This window comes from Caloenas nicobarica, chromosome 37 (genome assembly GCF_036013445.1).
Source record: "Caloenas nicobarica isolate bCalNic1 chromosome 37, bCalNic1.hap1, whole genome shotgun sequence".
NCBI lineage: Eukaryota > Metazoa > Chordata > Aves > Columbiformes > Columbidae > Caloenas > Caloenas nicobarica.
In genome coordinates this window covers 89632-105979 of record NC_088281.1, presented here as the reverse complement: position 1 = coordinate 105979, position 16348 = coordinate 89632, and the positions used below count along the sequence as shown (strand labels likewise).

The window sequence follows — 16348 nt, the reverse complement described above, 5'->3', positions numbered from 1 at the left end:
AAGCTCCGGCGCGGCGTTTCCCGCCACCGGAAGTGGCGCGGCGGCGGGAGGCGCCGTGGGTGTCGCGGTCAAAAGGCGCCGGGTGGGCCCGCGGGGCGGGTTCGGGGGTCCCGGGGGGGTCCCCATGGACGGGGGGGACCCCGCGATGGGCCCCCGGGGCGGGGGGGACCCCGCGATGGGCCCCCGGGGGCGCCCCCGCCGCGCCCCCGCCCGCACCCGCCTGCGGAACCGCCGGTTCGCGGCCCTGAGGCGGCTGGTCCGAGGTGGGGCCGGAGCGGGGGGCCGGTATCCGGGGGGGGCCCCGATATCCTGGGGGGGTCCCCAATTTCCCTGGGGGGGCTGATATCCCGGGGGGCGCCCAAATATCCTGGGGGGGTCCCACATATTCCGGGTGGGGGGGGCCTATATTTTGGGGGGGTCCTGATATCCTGAGGGAGCCCCATGTCCGGGGGGGGGCCCAAATATCCCGGGGGGGGGTTCCCCCCACTGTCCTGGGGGGGTCCCCGATATCGTGGTGGGGTCCCCAATATCCCTGGGGGGGTCCCTGACATCCCTGGGGGGTCCCCGATATCCTGGCGGGTCCTGATGTCCCGGGGGGGGGGGTCCCTGATATCTTGGGGGGGGGCAATACCCCAGTGACCCCCCCCCTGAGTTTTTGGGGTCCCCTTTGACTTTGGGCCCCCCCCCTTTTTTTCCCCACGAGTTTTTGGGTTCCCCCGTGTCCTGTGGGGTTCCGAGCCCCCCCTCCCCAATTCTCCTCTGTCTTTGCCCCCCCCCCCCCCGGGTTTTTTGGGGTCCCGTTTTTCCCCTGGGGGGGGCCCCCCTTTCCTTTCGGGGCTCAGACCCCCCCGCCCCCCCAGAGGGCCGGTACTTCAGCGAGCGGGAGATGCGGGCGCGCGCCCCCCGGCTCTACCAGCGCTACATCGGGCGCTTCCGGCGGGGGGGGGACCCCCCGGAGCCCCCCCCGGACCCCCCCTCGCTGGCGCAGCTGCTGCTGCGCTCGCTGGACCGGGAGCCGCCGCAGGAGGACGACAGCTCAGGTGGGGGGGCCCAGAAAACGGGGGGGGGGGGCCCAAAAAACGGGGGGGTTTGCAATGACCGGGGGCCCTAAAAAATGGGGGGGGCAAAAAACAGAGGGGTCCCAAAAAACAAAGGGGTCCAAATGACCGGGGGGGCCCCAAAAAACAGGGGGGTCCAAATGACCGGGGGGGCCCAAAAAACAGGGGGGTCCAAATGACTGGGGGGCCCCAAAAAACAGGGGGGGGGTCCCAAAAATCAGGGAGGTTCACAATGACGGGGCGGGGGGGGGTGGCAAAAAATGGGGGGGGGGGGTCGCAATGACCGGGGGGGCCTCAAAAAAACAGGGGGGGTCCCAATGACCAGGGGAGGTCCCAAAACCAGGGGGGGTCCCCAAAAACCAGGGGGGGGTCCCAAAAAACAGGGAGGTTCACAATGACTGGGGTGGGGGGGGGTTGCCCAAAAGACGAGGGGGGGGGGGGGGTCCCAATGACTCGGGGAGGGCCCAAAAAATGCAGGGGTGGGGGGGGGGGGTCGCAATGACGGGGGGCTCCAAAAAATAGGGGTGTCCCAATGACTGGGGGGGGGCCCCAAAAAACAAGGGGGTCCCAAAGACTGGGGGGGGGGGCCCCAAAATCCCAGGGGTCCCCAATGATTCAGGGGGGTCCCCAGTGACCAGGAGGAGCCCCAAAAAACAGGGGGGGGTCCTCAGTAACCAGGAAGGGCCCCCAAAAACCGGGGGGGGGGGGGTCCACAATAATCCAGAGGGGGCCCAGTAATCCAGAAGGGTCCCAATTACCGGGGGGGGGCCCAAAAAATGGGAGGGTCCACAATAAGCAGGGGGGGGGTCTCCAATAATCCGGGGGTGTCCCCAATAACTGGGAGGGGTCCCCACTAACCAGGGGGGTCCCCACTAACCGGGAGGGGTCCCCAATAACTGGGGGGGGGTCCTCATCGTTGTGGGGGGGGGCCTCATCTTTGCGGGGGGGGTAACCCCTCCGTGCCCCCCCAGATGAAGACGGGGACCCCCCCGCGGGCGAGCGGCTGATGCTGCGCCAGGAGTTCATCACCCGCATGTACCAGCGCTTCCTGGACGGGGAGGACAGCGATTTCGACTACAGGTGACCCCCCCCCCGCCCCAAAATACCCCCCTGCCCCCCCCAAATACCCCCTGACCCCCCAAACCGCCGGCCCCCCCGTGCCCCCCCAGCCAGGTGGACGAGAACCCCGACATGGACAACCTGGACATCGTGTCCCGCGACGCCGAGGAGCGCTACTTCGATGAGGAGGAGCCCAGCGCCGCCCCCCAGCTCGATTAGTGCCCCCCCCGCGGCCAAACCCAACCGCCCCCCATCAACCCCCCCATTGGCTGCTGTGGGGCCGGGGGGGGTCACGGGGGGGCTTTCCCAGGGACGGGGGCGGGGGGGGCAATGTCACCTGGTGTTTGTCACCATGAGTCACCCCCCCCGACCCGGGGGGGGCCCATTTCCTCCCCCCTCCCCCCCAAACAATGTTTTGTATTTTGATCCCGTCTTGGGGCCTTTCTGACCGGGGGGGGCACAGGAGGCGCTCAGGGGTGTCCCCCCTTTTTTGTTTCCCCCCCATTTATTTTTTACCCCCCCCTTCCCTCCCCCCCCGCTTTATATTCCCATCCCCTTTTCTTTTACCCACGCCCCCCCCTTTTTTTTCTCTGACCCCCCCATTTTTTATTCCCTCAACACCTTTTCTCTCCCCCACCCCCCCCTTGTATTTCCCCCCACCCCTTTTTTCCCCCACCCCCCCTTTTTCTCCCCTCCCCCCCTTTTATCCCACCCCCCTTTTCTTCCCCCACCCCCCCTTGTATTCCCCCCCCCACCTTTTATCCCCCCCCCTTTTTTCCCTCCCACTTCCTCTTTCTATTTCTCCCCCCCCCTTTTTAACCCCCCCCAAAAAGCAGAACCACCCCCACCCACAGCCCCACGAAACCAGAACCAGCTCCAAATTAAATAATTTTTTTTTTTTTTCCTCGGGGGCGGGGGGGCGGGTTTCCGGGTACCCGGGGGGGTCCGGGGGGGGTCCGGGGGGGTCAGCTGCACTTGCAGGCCCGAACCACCATGTCCGAGAGCTGCTCGACGCGCGCGCGGCGCCCGACGTAGTAAACGATGGGGAGGGGGTCGAGCGCCTGCGGGACGCAGCAGGGGGCGGCCGACCCCCCCGGGTTGTGCTGGTTGTACAGGGCCAGGACCTGACCCCCCCAGGAGAAAAACCAGACACCCGCACGTCAGGGACCCTCTGGGGACACCCCCGTGGGGGGTCCCCGGTCTGGGGGGGCTCTGGGACCTGCACTGAAAACACCCCCCCCATATCTGCGTACGGTCCGACACATATTGGCCCCCCAGCCCCAAAACCCCGTGACCCCCCCCGCAAACCCCCCATGTCCCCATGACCCCCCATGTCCCCCCATTGTCCCCTCCATGTCACTCCCATGTCCCCATGACCCCCAATGTCCCCATGACCTCCCCAATGTCCCCTCAATGTCCCCATGACCCCCCACATTGTCCCCTCAATGTCCCCATGACCTCCCCATGTCCCCCCGTTGTCCCCATGTCCCTCCCATGTCCCCTCCATGTCACTCCCATGTCCCCATGACCCCCAATGTCCCCATGACCCCCCCCCATTGTCCCCTCAATGTCCCCATGTGAGCCCCAATGTCCCCATGACCCCCCCCTTGTCCCCTCAATGTCCCCATGACCCCCAATGTCCCCATGCCCCCCCCCATTGTCCCCTCAATGACCCCCCATGTCACTCCCATGTCCCCGTGACCCCCCCCACATTGTCCCCTCAATGTCCCCATGAGCCCCTCATGTCCCCATGTCCCCCCCCGGCCCCCCGGATTCGGGCCCCCCCACCTTGCTGTGCTGGGTGTCGGAGCTCCAGAGGAAGGGACACGGGCCCAGACACACGTTGGCCATGTACCCGCGGGGCTCGTGGATCCACTTCCAGTGCAGGTCCCGCCGGAAGTCGATGTACAGGGGCCGCACGCAGCAGCTGCGCTCCTCGGAGCTGGGGGGGCGCGGGGGGGTCACGGGGAGCCCCGAAATCCGGGGGGGACCCCAAAACCCCTGGGGGAACAGGGGGATCCCAAACTCCCCCAGGACCGATGTACGGGGGCCGCACGCAGCAGCTGCGCTCCTTGGTGCCGGGCTCCCCCCTTTTTTTTTTGGGGTCCCCCCAGGTTTGTGGGTCCCCCCAGGTCTGTGGGTTCCCCCCACACTTTTGGCGGTGTCCCCCCCCGGTTTTGGGGTCCCCCCCGGTATTGGGGTTCCCCCCCATACCCGAAGCAGCAGCGGCATCAAGCACTCAGCAGCACCGGGCGCTGTGCAGCCGGTTGGTCCGTCCCACTTTGGGGTGTCCCCCCTGGGTTTGCGGGCCCCCCCCCGGGTCTGTAGGGGTCCCCCCCGGTTTCGGGGTCCCCCCCGGTGTCGGGGTCCCCTCACCCAAAGCAGAAGTCGGAGTCGAGCGCGCGGCGGCGCCGGTCGCTGTGCAGCTGGTTGGCGCGTTCGGGCGGCAGCGCCATGGCCAGGACGTGGGGGACGCGGCGAAGCTTCCGCGCGATGCTCTGCAGGTCACCCCGCTGCCGCTCGAACCCTGGGGACATTGGGGACATGGGGACACACTGGGGACACGGGGGACACCCCCATGCTCTGCGGGTCCCCGCGCTGCCGCTCGAACCCTGGGGACATTGGGGACACACTGGGGACACACTGGGGACACGGGGGACACCCCCATGCTCTGCAGGTCACCCCGCTGCCGCTCGAACCCTGGGGACATTGGGGACACACTGGGGACACACTGGGGACATGGGGGACACCCCCATGCTCTGCAGGTCACCCCGCTGCCGCTCGAACCCTGGGGACATTGGGGACACATTGGGGACACACTGGGGACACGGGGGACACCCCCATGCTCTGCAGGTCACCCCGCTGCCGCTCGAACCCTGGGGACATTGGGGACACATTGGGGACACACTGGGGACATGGGGGACACCCCCATGCTCTGCAGGTCACCCCGCTGCCGCTTGAACCCTGGGGACATTGGCGACAATGGGGACACACTGGGGACATTGGGGACACCCCCATGCTCTGCAGGTCCCCGCGCTGCCACTCGAACCCTGGGGACATTGGCGACACACTGGGGACATCAGGGACACACTGGGGACACGGGGACACCCCAGGACACCCGCGTGCTCTACGGGTCACCCCGCTGCCGCTCGTACCCTGGGGACATTGGGGACGCCCCCAAGCCCCCTGCTCTGGAGGTCCCCCCTCTGCTGCTCAAACCGCGGGGACACCGCGGTGACACTTTGGGGACCCCCCGCGGTACCTTCGATGGTGACGCGCATGTCGTCGGGTCCCTCGTCGCAGGGACAGTGGACGCTCAGCTTGAAGACGCCGAGGGGCTCTGGGGGGGGACAGGGCGGTTTGGGGGTGTCCCCGGGGCCAGGGGGGTGACGACGCGGTGACAACGGGGTGACAGCGCTCACCGGTGTCGCTGAGCCACTGCTGCACCGTGTCGGTGACGTCGAACCACAGCCACTCGTCCTCCGCCGTCACCTGCACCGCGCGGCCCTGCAGGTATCGCCACGAGGAGTTGCCGAAGCCCTGCGGACGTGTCCCCAAAACCCCCGTCACCAGTGTCACCGGGGACCCCGAAACCCGCCCAGAGTCCAGAACGGGACCAGGGGGCCCCCAAACCCCCCCATGTCCCCAGGATGTGATCGGGGGGGTCCCTAAAACCACCCGAACACCAGGATGTCACCAGGGGGTCCCCAAAATCTCCCCATGTCCCCAGGATGTGATCCGGGGGGTCCCTAAAGGCACCGTCCCCGTGTGCGTCCCGTGTCCCCACACGTGTCCCGTGTCCCCACACGTGTCCCGTCCCCCTGTGCCCTGTGTCCCCACACGTGTCCCGTGTCCCCACACTTGTACCCCATCCCCACGTGTCCTGTGTCCCCACATGTGTCCCTGTCCCCACGTGTCCCCAGTCCCCAAACGCATCCCATCCCCACGTGCCCTGTGTCCCCACGCGTGTCCCGTCCCCCCCGTGCCCCGTGTGCCCCCCCGTGCCCCGTGTCCCCACGTGTGTCCCATCCCCTGTGCCCCGTGTCCCCCCCGTGCCCCGTGTCCCCACGTGTGTCCCATCCCCTGTGCCCCGTGTCCCCCCCGTGCCCCGTGTCCCCACGTGTGTCCCATCCCCTGTGCCCCGTGTCCCCCCCGTGTCCCTGCGCGTGTCCCGTCCCGCCCGTGTCCTGTGTCCCCCGCCGTGTCCCATGTCCCCACACATGTCCTGTCTCCTCCGTGTCCCGTGTCCCCCCCGTGTCCCGCCCCCGCGCGCCCGTCACACCTGGTAGAGCTCCAGCCGCTGCTCCAGGGGCCCGTCGGGGCCGCCGCGCTGCCGCAGCATCCGCAGCTCCGCCCGGTGCAGCAGCGCGCGGTGCCCGACCTGCGCCCGCACGCGCGACGCGTTGAACACGAAGAACACGCTGCGGGCCGTGGGGCGCCAGCGCGCCAGGGGGCCTGCGGGACAACGTTCACTCTGGAGCGGAATGACGGCTTTGGGACCCTCCCCAGCGCACCAGAGGGCCTGCGGGACAACGTTCACTCTGGAGCGGAATGACGGCTTTGGGACCCTCCCCAGCGCGCCAGGGGGCCTGCGGGACAACGTTCACTCTGGAGCGGAATGACGGTCACTGCGCTTCGCACCCCCCTAACCACCCTGTGTGCACAGCCAGGACCCTGATTTTGGGGGGCGGTGTGGACACCCTGATTTTGGGGGGTGGCGCGGCTCCCCCTCCCCAGCCAGGGGACCCAGGCGTCCCCACGATCCCCCATCCCCCAGCTCAACAAAGCTCCTTCAGAGCCCAGAATTACTCAGCAAACCACAACGTCCGGCACGGCCCCCGGTGCTGCCGCGGCCGGGGGGGGCCAGGGGGGAACCCAGGCGTCCGGGCCATAGGGGACCCAGGTGTCTGGGATATAAGGGACCCAAGTGTCCAGGGTATAAGGAACCCAGGCGTCCGGGACAAAAGGGGCCCAGGCATCAGGGACAAGGGGGGACCCAGGCGTCCGGGCCAAGGGGGGACCCAGGCGTCCAGGCCACAGGGGACCCAGGCGTCCGGGCCAAGGGGGGACCCAGGCGTCCAGGCCACAGGGGACCCAGGCGTCCGGGCCAAGGGGGGACCCAGGCGTTCGGGACATAAGAGACCCAGGCGTCCGGGCCAAGGGGGGACCCAGGCGTCCGACCCAAGGGGGGACCCAGGCGTTCGGGACATACGGGACCCAGGCGTCCGAGCCCCACTACCACCGCCCCCCAGCAGCACCGCGGCTCCCCCATGACTCACCGTCCCCGGGGGGCTCCATGTCGAACCGGTGCAGCTCTTTGGCGTAATAGTCGTCGGGGTCGGGGGGGGTCCGGAGCCGCTCGCGCTGCTGCAGCCGCTCGCGGGTGCTGTTGTAAAGCGCCCGCACGTCCTCGGGCAGCGGCCGGGGGGGCCCGTCGGCGGCGGGGGGGCCCGGCAGCCGCAGTTTGCTCAGGATCTGGCCCCGAACGGCCTCGATGCGTTTGCGCCGCGCGGCCTCCAGGTCCAGCGAGCGGCACGTGGAGAACGCGCCCGCGGCGCCCAGCGCGCCCAGCAGCACCAGCAGCCGCATCGCCCCCGAAGCGGGGCGCCCCCGAAACGGGGGGCACCCCCCGACCGGGGTACGGCCCCTCGAACTGGGATGACCCCCCCGAATGGGGATACACACCCCAAAACCGGGATAACCCCCCAAAACTGGGTTAACTCCCCCAAAACTGGGAGAACACCCCAAACTGGGAGAACACCCCAAAACTGGGTTAACTCCCCCAAAACTGGGATAACACCCCAAACTGGGAGAACCCCCCCAAACCGAGATAACCCCCTAGAAATGGAGATTAACCCCCCTAAAAACCGAGCTCACCCCCACCAAGGGGGTCACCGGCCCCAAACCGGGGTGCTCCCCCAAAACAGGGATACCCGAAACCGGGACAGCCCTCAAACGGAGAGAACCCCCTAAAGATCGAGATGAACCCCCTAAAAACCGAGATAAGCCCCCCCAAACCGAGAGAACTCCCAAAACGGGGACACTCCCCCCAAAAAAGGGGATTCCTGCCCCAAACGGGCACCCCCAAAACCGAGACAACCCCCCCAAACCGGGATAACCCCCCCAACCGGGATGACCCCCCCAACCGGGATAACGCCCCTAAACCGGGATAACCCCCCCAAACCGCGATAACCCCCCCAAACCGCGATAACTCCCCTAAACCGGGACCCCCCCGAACCGAGACAACCCCCTAAAAAGCGGGATACTCCCCCAAACCGGGGGTACCCGCTCAAACCGGACCCCCCCAAAACCGGGATCCCCCCCCCAAAAAAACGGAGACACCCCCTAAAACGGGGATGCCCCCCCCCCCCGGAGCGGGACACCGGCCCCCAACGGGGACACCCCCCCAAAACACGGGCCCCCCCCCCGCTCCTGTCGCCGTGGCCGTCCCGCGGTCCGTGTGTCCGTGTGTCCGTGTGTCCGTGTGTCCGTCCCGGTCCCCGCGTCGTGCGGCCGGAACGGGGCGGCCCCACCCAGGAAACGCCGCGGGGGGGGGACGGGGCCGCCCCCCCTTCCGCTCGGCGGGGCCCGGGGGGAAACTGAGTCACGGCCGGGGCGGGACCCCCGGAGGGACCCAGGCGTCCGGGCCCCCCCCACCCAGAGGGACCCAGGCGTCCGGGACTCCCCTAGAGGGACCCCCCCGCAGAGGGACCCAGGCGTCCGGGCCACTCCCCGCCCCCCCCCCCGCCCAGGCCCAGACGTCTGGGACGTTTCCTCACCCCCCCGAGGGCGCGGGGGCTCCTGCCACCCCCGGGACCCCCCCGGTGGCAGGGGGGACACGGGTGACACCCCCAAGCGATGGGGGAACCAAAGCTGGTGTACAAAGAGCTTTATGGGGGGCACAAGGGGGACCCCGCAGTGACCCCCCCAGCCACGGGAGGGATGGGACAGGGGGACACGGTGAACAGGACAACGTCAGGGGGACCCCGGTGTCGTGTCCTGGGGGTCCCAAGTGTCCCACCCTGGGGGTCTCAGGTGTCCCACCCTGGGGGGTCCCACTGTCCTGTCCCCAGGGGTCCCCCCAGACCCAGGGGTCCCCAGTGTCCCATCCTGGGGGTCTCAGGTGTCCCACCCTGGGGGTCCCAGGTGTCCCATCCCCAGGGGACCCCGGTGTCGTGTCCTGGGGGTCCGAAGTGTCCCATCCTGGGGGTCCCAAGTGTCCCATCCTGGGGGGTCCCACTGTCCTGTCCCCAGGGGTCCCCCCAGACCCAGGGGTCCCCAGTGTCCCGCCCTGGGGGTCTCAGGTGTCCCACCCTGGGGGTCCCCGGCGTCCCGTCCTGGGGTCCCCTGTCATGTCCCACCCCGGGGGTCCCGGCGCCCTGTGTCCCTCAGCACTCCACGCCGAAGCGCCCGAAGTGCCGCAGCAGGACCCCCAGCTGCAGGTGCACGGTGCCGGCGGCCTCGGTGCGGAGCCGGAACCGCTCGCTGGCGCCGGCGGCCTCGGGGGGGACGCGCAGTTGGGGACCCCCCCCCAGCAGGCGCTGGCGCAGCCGCTCCCGCCAGGTCCCCCGGGGGCGCCAGGTGACGCAGGACAGCGCGTGGCAGCCGGGGGCGGCCGGGACGTGGCAGAACCCGTAACCCAGCACCGAAACGCGGCCAAAGCCGTCCTGGTGCCACACCTGGACGTGCAGCTGCGGCCACCCTGGGGGACACGGGGACACGGGTCAGGGACATGGGCACAGGGACACGGGAGGACATGGGGACACGGGGGTCAGGGACATGAGGACAGGGACACGGAGACACAGGGGGACACAGGGACACAGGGGGACATGGGGGTCAGGGACATGGGAACAGGGACACGGAGACACAGGGGGACACGGGGACACAGGGAGACATGGGGGTCAGGGACACGGGAACAGGGACATGGGAGGACATGGGGACATGTGGATCAGGGACATGGGGACATGGACATGGGGACACAGGGGGACATGGGGGTCAGGGACATGGGGACAGGGACACGGAGACACAGGGGGACACAGGGACACAGGGGGACATGGGGACACAGGGGTCAGGGACATGGGCACAGGGACACAGGAGGACATGGGGATATTGGGGGTCAGGGACACAGAGACATGGACACAGAGACACAGGGGGACATGGGGGTCAGGGACATGGGAACAGGGACACGGGAGGACATGGGGACATGGGGGTCAGGGACATGAGGACAGGGACACGGGAGGGCATGGGGACACAGGGGTCAGGGACATGGGAACAGGGACACGGAGACACAGGGGGACACAGGGACACAGGAGGACAGGGACATGGGAACAGGGACACGGGAGGACATGCGGACACGGGGGTCAGGGACATGGGCACAGGGACACAGGAGGACATGGGGACATGGGGGTCAGGGACATGAGGACAGGGACACGGAAGGGCATGGGGACACAGGGGTCAGGGACATGGGAACAGGGACACGGAGACACAGGGGGACACAGGGACACAGGGGGACATGGGGGTCAGGGACATGGGAACAGGGACACGGGAGGACATGGGGACACGGGGGTCAGGGACATGGGCACAGGGACACAGGAGGACATGGGGATATTGGGGGTCAGGGACACAGAGACATGGACACGGAGACACAGGGGGACATGGGGGTCAGGGACATGGGAACAGGGACACGGGAGGACATGGGGACATGGGGGTCAGGGACACAAGGACATGGGGACAGGGACACAGGGTGAGGGACATGGGGACAGGGACACAGGGACACAGGGGGACATGGGGGTCAGGGACATGAGAACAGGGACACGGAGACACAGGGGGACACGGGGACACAGGGGGACACGGGGCTCAGGGACATGGGCACAGGGACACCGGAGGACATGGGGACATGGGGGTCAGGGACATGAGGACAGGGACACGGGGACACGGGGACACACGGGGACACAGGGGGACACGGGGCTCAGGGACATGGGGACAGGGACACAGGGGGACACAGGGACACCGACATGGGGACACAGGAGGACACAGGCGTCAGGGACATGGGGACAGGGACACAGGAACACAGGCACGCATGGGGGTCGGGGACATGCGGGGGTGACAGGGACACAGAACCCGTAACCCAGCACCGAAACGCGGCCAAAGCCGTCCTGGTGCCACAACTGGACATGCAGCTGCGGCCACCCTGGGGGACGCGGGGACACGGGTCAGGGACATGGGGACAGGGACACGTGGACACAGGCGGACACAGGGGCAGGGGTCAGGGACACGGGGACAGGGACACGTGGACACAGGGGGACACAGGGACAGGGGTCAGGGACACGGGGACAGGGACATGGGGACACAGGGGGACACAGGGACAGGGGTGAGCGACACGGGGACAGGGACACGGCAGGTCCGGTACCTTGCAGGCCCTTGGTGGCGAAGTGCACGTCGAGCGGGTGACACCAAAAGGCCACGTCCCCGGCCTGGGGCTCGTCCACCTGCGTCTGCCCCGAGCGCGGCCCCGACAGCAGCTTCCAGGCACCCCCTGGGGACACGGGGCAGGGGCCCGGTCACCCCGGTCCCCTGTGTCCAACCCCGGTCACCCCCGGTCACCCCGTCCCCCTGCGTCCAACCCCGGTCACCCCCGGTCACCCTGGTCCCCTGCGTCCAACCCCGGTCACCCCGGTCCCCTGCATCCAACCCCGGTCACCCCCGGTCACCCTGGTCCCCTGCGTCCAACCCCGGTCACCCCCGTGTCTGCCCGCTGTGTCCTCTCCCGTGTCCTTCCCGTGTCCCCACGTCCCCCATTGTCCCCCACGTCCACCTGTGTCCCCATGTCCCCCCATGTCCTCCTGTGTCCCTCCCGTGTCCCCATGTCCCCCCCGCGTCCCCATGTCCCCTCGTGTCCCTATGTCCCTCCCACATCCCCCTGTCCCCATGTCCCCCCGTGTCCCCATGTTCCTCCCGTGTCCCCCCGTGTGTCCCCATGTCCCCCCTGTCCCCACGTCCCCCCCTGTCCCCACATCCCCCCGTGTCCCCCATATCCCCCTGTCCCCGCATCCTCCCATGTCCCCGCGTCCTCCCGTGTCCCCCTGTCTCCCCGTGTCTCTATGTCGCTCCCACATGCCCCTGTCCCCACGTCCCCCCGTGTCCCTGTGTCCCCCCCATGTCTCCCCGTGTCCCTGCGTCCTCCCGTGTCCCCCCACATCCCCCCGTGTCCCCATGTTCCTCCCGTGTCCCCCCGCGTGTCCCCATGTCCCCCCTGTCCCCACGTCCCTCCACGTCCCCCCGTGTCCCCGCATCCCCCCGTGTCCCCTCACCCGCGTGCAGCCCCCAGGTGCAGAACAGCCGCCGCTGCCCGAAGCCGCTGCCGCCCACGATCTGCCCGATGAGGTGAAGCTCGGCCATGACGCGGCCGGCGGGGCACGGGGCGGGGTACAACCCCCGCGGCCCCGATTTCACCCCAATTCGCGCACCCCCGCCGCTCGGCGCCGCAGGCCCCCGCACTTCCGGCGCCGGTTGCCGCGGCAACGCGCGCTTCCTCCCAATGCTGCCGCCCCATTGGTTGCGGCGCCGAGAGCCCCGCCCCCTGCCGGCGCAGGCGTTTGTGGGTGCGCAGGCGGCCATCTTGAGTGTACCCCGGCGTGACACGCGTGTGAGCCGCCATATCGGGACGGTCACAGCGTGGCGCCATCTCGTAGTCTCGCGGTAACTTGTGCCCCGCCATGCTGGGGAGGTCACCACGTGGCGCACGACGACGCCACCTTGGGTGTACAGGCGTGTACGGCAACTTCCGGCCCGCCACCTTGGGAAGGTCACGGTGTGGCGCAACCCGAGGCGGCCTGGCGGCGCCGCCATCTTGGGTGTCCCAACGCGGGGTGGCAGGACACGCGTCCCCACCCGTGTCCCCACCCGCGTCCCCCGCCCTGTGGAGGGTCCCGCGTGGCGCTGGATGGACTGAGAGGCGCGGGGGGGGACACGTGGGGTCCTTTACTGCCTGCTGGGGGACAGCGGGTGTCAGGATTTGGAGTATTTCCGCCTGACGCAGTCGCGGTAGAACTGGAAGACGGCGCCCGCGGCGCGCTGGGCTGCTGCCAGGCACTGCTGCATCTGCGGGAAACGCGGGGACCCCGCGGTGGGTGGGAGCCCCCCGTGGGATGGGGGCGTCCTGCACCCCAAACCGCCGCCCCGGGGCTCCCCGACCCCCTCACCTCCTCCGCGGAGCAGCTGCCTTTGCTGGACGCCGCCAGAACCTTCCGCTCCACGCTGTCGATGGCGAAGGTGAGGACGGCGCGGGCGTCCTGGCGACGGCGGGGGGTCAGGGGGGCTCGGGGGGGTTTTGAGGAGCTCAGGGGGGTCTCGGAGGGCTTGGGGGGGAGCTCAGGAGTGGTTGGGGGTTTCAGGGGGTTTGGGGGGGACTCAGGGAGGTCTCAGAGGGTTTGGGGGTTTCAGGGGGTTTGGGGGGGACTCAGGGAGGTCTCAGAGGGTTTGGGGGACTCAGGGGGTCTGGGGCGGACTCAGGGAGGTCTCAGAGGGTTTGGGGGTTTCATGGGGTTTGAGGGGGACTCAGGGGGTCTGGGGCGGACTCAGGGGGACCTCAGAGGGTTTGGGGGACTCAGGGGGTCTGGGGCGGACTCAGGGAGGTCTCAGAGGGTTTGGAGGTTTCAGGGGGTTTGGGGGGGGACTCGGGGAGGTCTCAGAGGGTTTGGGGGTTTCAGGGGGTCTGGGGGGGACTCGGGGAGGTCTCAGAGGGTTTGGGGGTTTCAGGGGGTTTGGGGGGGGACTCAGGGAGGTCTCAGAGGGTTTGGGGGGGGACTCAGGGAGGTCTCAGAGGGTTTGGGGGTTTCAGGGGGTTTGGGGGGGGACTCAGGGAGGTCTCAGAGGGTTTGGGGGTTTCAGGGGGTTTGGGGGGGGACTCAGGGAGGTCTCAGAGGGTTTGGGGGTTTCAGGGGGTTTGGGGGGGGACTCAGGGAGGTCTCAGAGGGTTTGGAGGTTTCAGGGGGTTTGGGGGGGGACTCAGGGAGGTCTCAGAGGGTTTGGGGGTTTCAGGGGGTTTGGGGGGGACTCAGGGGGTCTGGGGCGGACTCAGGGAGGTCTCAGAGGGTTTGGGGGTTTCAGGGGGTCTGGGGGGGACTCAGGGGGCTCTCAGAGGGTTTGGGGCAGACTCAGGGAGGTCTCAGAGGGTTTGGGGGTTTCAGGGGGTTTGGGGGGGACTCGGGGTCTGGGGCGGACTCAGGGAGGTCTCAGAGGGTTTGGGGGTTTCATGGGGTTTGAGGGGGACTCAGGGGGACCTCAGAGGGTTTGGGGGACTCAGGGGGTCTGGGGAGGACTCAGGGAGGTCTCAGAGGGTTTGGGGGTTTCAGGGGGTCTGGGGGGGACTCAGGGGGCTCTCAGAGGGTTTAGGGGACGCAGGGGGTCTGGGGGGGGACTCAGGAGGCTCTCAGAGGGTTTGGGGGTTTCAGGGGGTCTGGGGGGGACTCAGGAGATGTTGGGGGGGATTCAGGAGGGGCTCTGGGGGTTTGGGGGCCTCAGGGGGGACTCTGAGGGTTTGGGGGGATTCAGGGGGTCGGGGGGGGAACGCTCAGGAGAGGTTGAGGGGGGTCTCAGAAGGTTTGAGGGGGACTCAGGAGGGCTCTGGGGGTTTGGGGGAGGCTCAGGGGGTGCTCAGGGGGAGCTCAGGGGGTTTGGGGGGCTCAGGAGAGGTCGGGGGTTTGAGGGGGGCTCAGGGGGTTTGCCCCCCCCTTTTCTCACCTGCTCCTGCCGCGTCGTGGGGTCCAGGACGACGGTTCCGTCGGGGCCGAGGGCGCAGGTGACGCCGCAGAACAGGGCGGAGAGCGGGAGCCCCGAGTCCAGCAGAACCAGGCAGGCGGCGTTGAGGCAGCACGAGAGAAGCTGCAGGGGGGGTCAAGGACCGGGGGGACCCCAAAAACACACAGAGACCCCCCAAAGCCCCCAAAACACACAGAGACCCCCCAAAACACAGAGACCCTCTAAACCCCCCCAAACATACAGAAGTCCCCCAAACTCCACAAAACACAGAGACCTCCCAAAACACACAGACACCCCCCCAAAACACACAGAGACTCCCTAAACCCCCAAAACACAGAGAGACACCCCAAAACACAAAGACCCCCTAAAGCCCCCAAAGACACCCCAAAACACAGAGACACAGAGACCCCCCAAAATACAGAGACCTCCTAAACCCCCCAAAACACAAAGAGAACCCCCCAAAACACACAGAGACCCCCCTGTCCCCCAGACTCCTGAGGATACGGAGCCGCCGTCGCTCAGCACCTGCAGCACCAGCGTGATGGCCGAACGGGGGTGCAGCCCCCCCAGAACCACGGCCTCGCACGTCCCCCGCAGCAGCTGCTCCCGGCTGCGCTCCGTCACCCCTGGGGGGCACCGGGGGGTCACCGGGGTTTGGGGCACCCCGGGACGGGGAGGGAGAACATCCGGGGCTTTGGGGGGACGGACACCCCGGGGCTTTGGGGACATCCTGGGAAGGTTGTGGGGGGGACACACCCCGGGAAGGTTGGGGGGGGGGGGGGGGACACCCCCGGGCTTTGGGAGGGGACACCCGGGGCTTTGGGGTCACCCTGGGAAGGTTGGGGGCGGGGGGGATGGGGACGGACACCCCGGGGCTTTAGGAGCGGGGACACCCGGGGCTTTGGGGGGGGACATTCCCGGGCTTTGGGGACACCCTGGGAAGGTGGGGGGGGGACACCCCGGGGCTTTGCGGGGGGAGGACACCCCGGGGCTTGGGGGGGCACCCACCTGGCAGCCCCACCTTGGGCCGCAGCAGCACCTCGAGCGCCGCCCGGTCCGGGAGCTCCCTGCTGCCCTTCACCTCCGCGGGGCCGTACAGCCCGGCCAGCACCGACGTGGCGCCTGCGGAGGGGACGGGGCGGGACGGTCACCGGGGGGAGCACCGGCGGGGGGTCCCGGGGAAGCGGAGGCGGCCGCGGCGGCCCCGGCTCACCCTGCACGAAGGCGGCGGAGCCGTCGGGCCGCGACAGCAGCCCCTGCTCGCAGGAAAAGGGCCGCAGGCTGCACCCGCCGCCCGCCGCCATCGCCGCCGCCGCCACGGCCGCCGCTTCCGGGACAGCGCGCCACGCCCCTTCCGCTCCTTGCACCGCCCCTCGGGGCGTGGCCTCGCCCAACGGTGGAGCCCCACCGCGAGGTTGAGGCCACGCCCCCGCCGTTGGGCCACGCCTCCGTTGTTTGGCCACGCCCGCGCC

General features: G+C 68.8%; 4 protein-coding genes across 6 annotated transcripts; 1 reads left to right on the top strand and 3 right to left on the bottom strand.

Annotated features, from left to right (window-relative positions):
- The first annotated feature begins 19 nt into the window (after positions 1 to 19).
- On the top strand, positions 20 to 2543 carry CCDC97 (coiled-coil domain containing 97). The gene is made up of 4 exons (XM_065655236.1): positions 20 to 263; positions 861 to 1040; positions 2030 to 2138; positions 2228 to 2543. Exons 1-4 carry the CDS (start codon positions 125 to 127, stop codon positions 2334 to 2336), a joined length of 537 nt encoding a protein of 178 aa, XP_065511308.1. The 5' UTR covers positions 20 to 124; the 3' UTR covers positions 2337 to 2543.
- A 455-nt stretch (positions 2544 to 2998) lies between these two features.
- Positions 2999 to 8211, bottom strand: TGFB1 (transforming growth factor beta 1). 3 transcript variants are annotated; one of them, XM_065655146.1, is made up of 7 exons: positions 7397 to 8211; positions 6400 to 6572; positions 5540 to 5657; positions 5380 to 5457; positions 4494 to 4644; positions 3906 to 4059; positions 2999 to 3241 (listed from the first exon to the last, which is right to left on the bottom strand). In XM_065655146.1, exons 1-7 carry the CDS (start codon positions 7704 to 7706, stop codon positions 3083 to 3085), a joined length of 1143 nt encoding a protein of 380 aa, XP_065511218.1. In that variant the 5' UTR covers positions 7707 to 8211; the 3' UTR covers positions 2999 to 3082. The 3 variants fall into 3 exon arrangements, with proteins under 3 accessions (XP_065511218.1, XP_065511219.1, XP_065511220.1); XM_065655147.1 differs by having other exon boundaries at positions 5540 to 5624; XM_065655148.1 differs by lacking the exon at positions 5380 to 5457.
- A 656-nt stretch (positions 8212 to 8867) lies between these two features.
- Positions 8868 to 13047, bottom strand: B9D2 (B9 domain containing 2). The gene is made up of 3 exons (XM_065655076.1): positions 12428 to 13047; positions 11527 to 11652; positions 8868 to 9819 (listed from the first exon to the last, which is right to left on the bottom strand). Exons 1-3 carry the CDS (start codon positions 12963 to 12965, stop codon positions 9506 to 9508), a joined length of 978 nt encoding a protein of 325 aa, XP_065511148.1. The 5' UTR covers positions 12966 to 13047; the 3' UTR covers positions 8868 to 9505.
- A 31-nt stretch (positions 13048 to 13078) lies between these two features.
- Positions 13079 to 16203, bottom strand: EXOSC5 (exosome component 5). Its single transcript, XM_065655078.1, has 6 exons — positions 16090 to 16203; positions 15885 to 15998; positions 15381 to 15502; positions 14859 to 14999; positions 13319 to 13408; positions 13079 to 13217 (listed from the first exon to the last, which is right to left on the bottom strand). Exons 1-6 carry the CDS (start codon positions 16178 to 16180, stop codon positions 13125 to 13127), a joined length of 651 nt encoding a protein of 216 aa, XP_065511150.1. The 5' UTR covers positions 16181 to 16203; the 3' UTR covers positions 13079 to 13124.
- Positions 16204 to 16348: the final 145 nt, after the last annotated feature.

Excerpts from the sequence above, each read along its gene's own strand:
- B9D2 (XM_065655076.1), bottom strand. The coding sequence starts at position 12,965 with ATGGCGGCGCCGCCAGGCCGCCTCGGGTTGCGCCACACCGTGACCTTC. Across the intron at positions 11,653-12,427 it reads CACCTGGGGGCTGCACGCGG|GGGGTGCCTGGAAGCTGCTG; the intron begins GTGAGGGGACAC and ends CCGTGTCCCCAG. Across the intron at positions 9,820-11,526 it reads CGCCACCAAGGGCCTGCAAG|GGTGGCCGCAGCTGCACGTC; the intron begins GTACCGGACCTG and ends CGTGTCCCCCAG.
- TGFB1 (XM_065655146.1), bottom strand. The coding sequence starts at position 7,706 with ATGCGGCTGCTGGTGCTGCTGGGCGCGCTGGGCGCCGCGGGCGCGTTC. Across the intron at positions 4,060-4,493 it reads GACTCCGACTTCTGCTTTGG|CTCCGAGGAGCGCAGCTGCT; the intron begins GTGAGGGGACCC and ends GCGCCCCCCCAG. Across the intron at positions 3,242-3,905 it reads CCGACACCCAGCACAGCAAG|GTCCTGGCCCTGTACAACCA; the intron begins GTGGGGGGGCCC and ends TGGGGGGGTCAG.
- EXOSC5 (XM_065655078.1), bottom strand. The coding sequence starts at position 16,180 with ATGGCGGCGGGCGGCGGGTGCAGCCTGCGGCCCTTTTCCTGCGAGCAG. Across the intron at positions 15,503-15,884 it reads GCCCAAGGTGGGGCTGCCAG|GGGTGACGGAGCGCAGCCGG; the intron begins GTGGGTGCCCCC and ends GGTGCCCCCCAG. Across the intron at positions 13,409-14,858 it reads CCACGACGCGGCAGGAGCAG|GACGCCCGCGCCGTCCTCAC; the intron begins GTGAGAAAAGGG and ends CGCCGTCGCCAG.
- CCDC97 (XM_065655236.1), top strand. The coding sequence starts at position 125 with ATGGACGGGGGGGACCCCGCGATGGGCCCCCGGGGCGGGGGGGACCCC. Across the intron at positions 264-860 it reads CCTGAGGCGGCTGGTCCGAG|AGGGCCGGTACTTCAGCGAG; the intron begins GTGGGGCCGGAG and ends CCGCCCCCCCAG. Across the intron at positions 1,041-2,029 it reads GCAGGAGGACGACAGCTCAG|ATGAAGACGGGGACCCCCCC; the intron begins GTGGGGGGGCCC and ends GTGCCCCCCCAG.